The 4,918-nt window shown below is 39.9% G+C and overlaps 1 protein-coding gene across 1 annotated transcript; it reads right to left on the bottom strand.

Moving 5' to 3' along the window:
* Window positions 1-1,619: 1,619 nt before the first annotated feature.
* LOC137748609 (protein GRAVITROPIC IN THE LIGHT 1-like) lies at window positions 1,620-3,738 on the bottom strand. The gene has a single exon (XM_068488777.2). It carries the CDS (start codon window positions 3,573-3,575, stop codon window positions 2,076-2,078), a length of 1,500 nt encoding a protein of 499 aa, XP_068344878.2. The 5' UTR covers window positions 3,576-3,738; the 3' UTR covers window positions 1,620-2,075.
* Window positions 3,739-4,918: the final 1,180 nt, after the last annotated feature.

The following is a 4,918-nucleotide window of genomic DNA, read 5'->3' as shown; positions in this document are numbered from 1 at the left end:
TTACATAATGGATTAGAAAAACCTGAAAATTCGGTCAAGGCAAATGTTGGACACTTTGTCCTTAAGACAAGTTTGTGAAGGTGCTGCTTAAGGTGGATCTTAGATCTTGTTGAAGAGGGTTCTGACAGTGAACCATGAAGAAGACAACCATATCGTAGTCGATTATGAAAAGTTGTTCAAAATGTGTTTTCACTGTGGTATTAGGAGGCTGGAGGGGCATGTTTGTCTTGAGGTGCTGCTTAAGGTGGATCCTAGATCTTGTTGAAGAGGGTTCTGACAGTGAACCATGAAGAAGACAACCATATCCTAGTCGATTATGAAAAGTTGTTCAAAATGTGTTTTCACTGTGGTATAAGGAGGCTGGAGGGGCATGTTTGTCTTGTGGTGGATGCGGATGATGGTTGCTTCATGATAGATAGAGCCTTTGAGGATGAGCCTATTGTCTTTCCTGAAGACATAGTGGTGGATGAGGATATTAAGGCTAATCTTCATAAGGATGTGATGCTATGCTTCCCAAGTGCTGCAAATGTGGAGGATGAGTTTAATGAAACTGAGGAACCAGGTCAAAGAACGGAGGAGGAGGGCTGGACCACGGTGGTCCCCAAGTGGAAGAGAAGAGCGGAGAAGCGCAAGTGCGGGGAGAATCTGAGGGACGAAATGCTTTACAGGGAGGTGGTGGGGAGTCCTAAGCACAAATGTGCGGCCAGGGCTGATCTTGTCCAATACTGGGGAAGGCCTGGGAAGACGGTGGCGCAGGATCAGGAGGTAAGTACTGCTAGTGACACCTCAACAGGAGTAAGTACTCTAGTGTCAATGCTGTTCATTTTAAAGAATAATAATGGTAGATGGAAAAACCCCAGTGGTAGTGTGTCTGATGCCTTAATTACTCTAGTGTTTGAGATACTAAACAAGTTAGGGGTTTTGATTTGGATATAATTTGTTGTGTGAATGACTGTTTCACCAGGATGTTGTCACGAAGGGTGTGAGAAGAGATGAGGTCAAGGCTAGGGGAAAGTCTGGTAATATGGTTGATGCTTTTCTGGCTGCAGAAGGTGGTTTTGCGAGCGCAAGGCCAAAAGTAGGAACTAGATTAATCAAGGAGTGGCTCCTAAATGCTGCAAAGAGGCTGGTCCTAGTACCTGGAAGAACTAGATTAATCAAGTGTATTGTGTGGAATTGTAGGACTGGTAGGTCAGAATTTAGGAGTGATTTTAATTATCTATGTAGCTTCGGAAAATTGAACCTTTTTTTCCGTTTAGTGCAAACTGAGGTTGCTTTGGATAAGGTCCCAGGAAGGCTTTTTGAAAAATATTTTTGAACAATGTTTTAGCCATTACCCTGATGGAAGGGCATAGGGTTTAACCGTGACCGTTCAAATATGAGGTTTTAAGAATCCTATCCAATAGTCCAATGGACATTGTGTGTCTAGGTAACAACTTTCTGAGCCAGTAACACGTGATGAGATAGGCAGAGAGAAAGCGGGTAATGAAACCGCATCAGGTCAGTTTCTCTCCTGTGGCTTAGGGTGGATACACAACATTCATTAAACAACGCACAAGAAAAACATAAGCACAATTATCCTTACATTTACATTGCAAAAGTATACCTAAATGACATCAGGGAACAAGATAATGTATTTGTGAGATAACATTGTAGTTGAAATGTCAGGAATTTTTTTTTTTTTTTTTTTCCAATAATAACAGAAGTAATTAGGAATTTGGATTGACAACTTGCCAGTGTATTTGTGTCGGAATTAACGAAAAAAGAGAGACAAAGGTTCTATACAGTTGATTCTACGTAGAAAACCATATACAAAGAAAAATCAAAGTCACAAACCAGGTAACACGTATCTGTGGAAAGAGGTTCAGTATCATACAAGACAACAGCATCTTCATCGTATGCATATTACAGAGTTTCCGTCCTGAGCATAGTAAACGATACATCCTTCAATTTACCTCCAACTTAGATATTTCGAATTCCATCCGACAATCCAAGCATTTAAGACAACACACTAATCCTGATCACCTCCTGTCTTGCCTATATCATTATCATAAACAGCAGGGCTTGACTTGCGACTACTCTGTACATTTTAACCCAGTTAAATATACCTGGGATTGAATTACTGTCCTCCCAATCTTAAAACCCGGAACCACTGTAAACCCAACTTTCGTCCTGGCTTTACCTGGTAACAACAATCTCCTAGTGACATCTTCCATATAAACCATTGAAAAATCTACGCCTCTTTCCACTTGGAATATCTCAACTGCCGGATCAAAAGAATACGCCAACTTTTGGAGCATCCATATGGAACTCGCCATGCTAATGAATGATTCATAGAATCCACTCAAAGACCTCCATGAACTCAACACAACTTGGTTTTGATCCAGATTACTAAAGATTGAAGATTCCATAGTGGGGTGGATGATCTCTTGATACTTGCTCTCACAAAATCTGGAAAACTCACAATTTTGATTCCTACTTAACAACTCCATTGGATTGCTCGACGCATGCTCAAGCAACTGCTTCAGAGAAGCATTATTCATATCCACATCCAGACCGTGCCCATTACACGAAACTTCTTCCTCATCCAAACCAAAACCTTTCGAATCGAAACCTTTGAACATTCCCAAATAAACATATGACAAGAAAGTGTACCGATTATGCGCTCTTTTAACATAATCAACATCCGGATGAACCAAATTAGCAGCCAAATCTAAATCCCACTCAGCTTTCTCCATCAAAGTTATCAAAAGCTTAGTAAATCTTCGTGTTAATCTACAAGCATCATGCAAAAATGAATCGAAAACTCTAACTGACAACAAAACTTCACAAGACCAATTCAAAGTAGCGGATAACCTCTTAGACAATTTCACATTAGACTTTTGAATCTCACCCAATTTTTTCCGCAGGCCCGTAACTTCATTGTCCTTTTGATCTATCTCTGTCTGCAACCTGTTCGACATTGTTCCCAAAGTCCTGAGCTTGCTCTGATTCTCCTGCACCTGAGCTTCCAAGCAGGACCCGATTGGCAAATTAGAACTCGAATCCCAACTCGTACAAAAATCTCTGTAAAACTGCTTGAATTCCGAGAGCCTCTGGAGGTGAGAGACGAGAGCTCGATCAGCCGCCGTCACATTTTCTTCCACAAAGGGCACATGGGCAGTCTGCAATTGCAGGTAAGAAGCTTCAAACGACGAAACAGTGGCAAAAATGGACGAAATCAGAGTCTGGGTCATCTGGGTATTCATGGGTCGTATCCGGGTCCGGCTCAAAGGTTTCGAAACCGCCAAAACCTCCGGTTTTTTCAGCTGGGTCTCGCTCGAAATCGGCTTTTCCGGCGTCAACTCTATCTCCGGAGCGTTGAAGTTCGCCGCCGCCGTGTCCGGTTTAATAACGACGACCTTCTGGTCCGTGATGACCTCTTCGGCAGAGTCGAGCAGCGCGAAGCTGTCGGCTTCGTCGGCTTCCTCCTCGGCGAAGAACTCGAACGTCTTGGTCTTGAAAGCCAGAGCGAATTTCTGAAACATTTCGGAGATTTGTGGAGGCTTCGACGTGCCGTCGTCCATTTCAGGCATTTTTTTCTCTTCTCTCTGTTTGTTGGTTGCTTGATTTCAGATAAAATTGAATCGAAAGTTTCAATATTCTGGAAGCAAATAATTCAGAGAGAGTGAGAGCGTGCTGTGGTGTGGAAGTGCTTTGAATGTCTTGGAAGGAAGGTATGTGCGAGCGTGCTGTGGTTTGGTGCTCGACTGCTTTTTTATTATTTATTATCATTTCATTTTTTGTTAATTTTTCTGTTTAATTTCAATGTCGATCAATTTTCAGATGGAATTGTAGCAATAGTTCATTAACTTCAATTAAAGCAATAGTCAATTAACTAAAAATTTATGATCATTGGTTTCTTGACTTATTAAAACGTTTAGTTATAGTTCTTTTTATCAACTCCATTAAAACTTCTATCAAAATGAATCATGTGTCACGTGATGCTGAATCAAGGGACAAATATAAAAAACCAAGTGAAAAAATTATAGTAATGATCCCTTAATTTTAACCCAATTAGAGAAATGATCTCTCTATTTTAATCCAATTGGAACAATGGTCCCTCAATTTTAACCCAATTGTAGCAATGTTCCTTCCAATATGAGTCATTTTGATAGAATTTTATTGAAGTTGACCAAAAAGACTATTGCTACAGTTTTCTGGGTTTGTTTTTGTTATAATAAAATGTTTATTTTTCATGCTCCTTGCTACATCTCCTAGTTATGCTGACTTTTCAGATTTTGGTAACGGCAACGGTAACAAACGCGACGGTGAATAGCATAACTTGCCGGGTAATTTGGTCAACGATGGACCAATCGTTTGGACTTTGGATCAGGTGGAGAAGTTGGAGAGTTGACTCTTTGGCTGCATCCATTATTTTCTTCATTTTTTTGTCACCATGAAACAAAAAGATTTCACTAAATCATGTAGATTCAATGTTATTGACTGTCAATTACATTTCTGTTTGGTTTCTCTCTTAAAAAAAAATCATTTCTTGCATAACAATTAGGTGACGGAATTTCAGTCGAATCTTTATTATCTAATGTTTGACGCATATTTTCAATTCAAATTCCAAAAGCATTATATGATTGCTGCATCTCGTAACTAGCAAGTAAATCTAGTAAGTTATGAGTCGAACTTCTTCTTTTTGTTACGATTGTGCTAGGGAAATTGATCGCATTAATATTCGCACTATGGTTAATTATGCACAATTTGGGAAGAGGCTACGTGCACTTGGTAAATCCAAACAATCATAGAAGGGAGTGTTTGTTGGGATTTGTAGATCATATATGATTTAAAATGAGGATGGTGAACCCTAAATATTAATTAAGCACATAACTTCTACGTTGTTCAATTGATACAAATATGGTCCATCATG

This window comes from Pyrus communis, chromosome 2 (genome assembly GCF_041283825.1).
Source record: "Pyrus communis isolate YQ-2024b chromosome 2, ASM4128382v1, whole genome shotgun sequence".
In the NCBI taxonomy this organism is placed as follows: Eukaryota; Viridiplantae; Streptophyta; class Magnoliopsida; order Rosales; family Rosaceae; genus Pyrus; species Pyrus communis.
Note: the sequence above shows the minus strand (reverse complement) of the source record. Positions and strands in the feature narration are given on the sequence as shown.

Bases quoted from the DNA above. Each gene is read 5' to 3' on its own strand.
- LOC137748609 (XM_068488777.2), bottom strand. From the start codon at position 3,575: ATGCCTGAAATGGACGACGGCACGTCGAAGCCTCCACAAATCTCCGAA.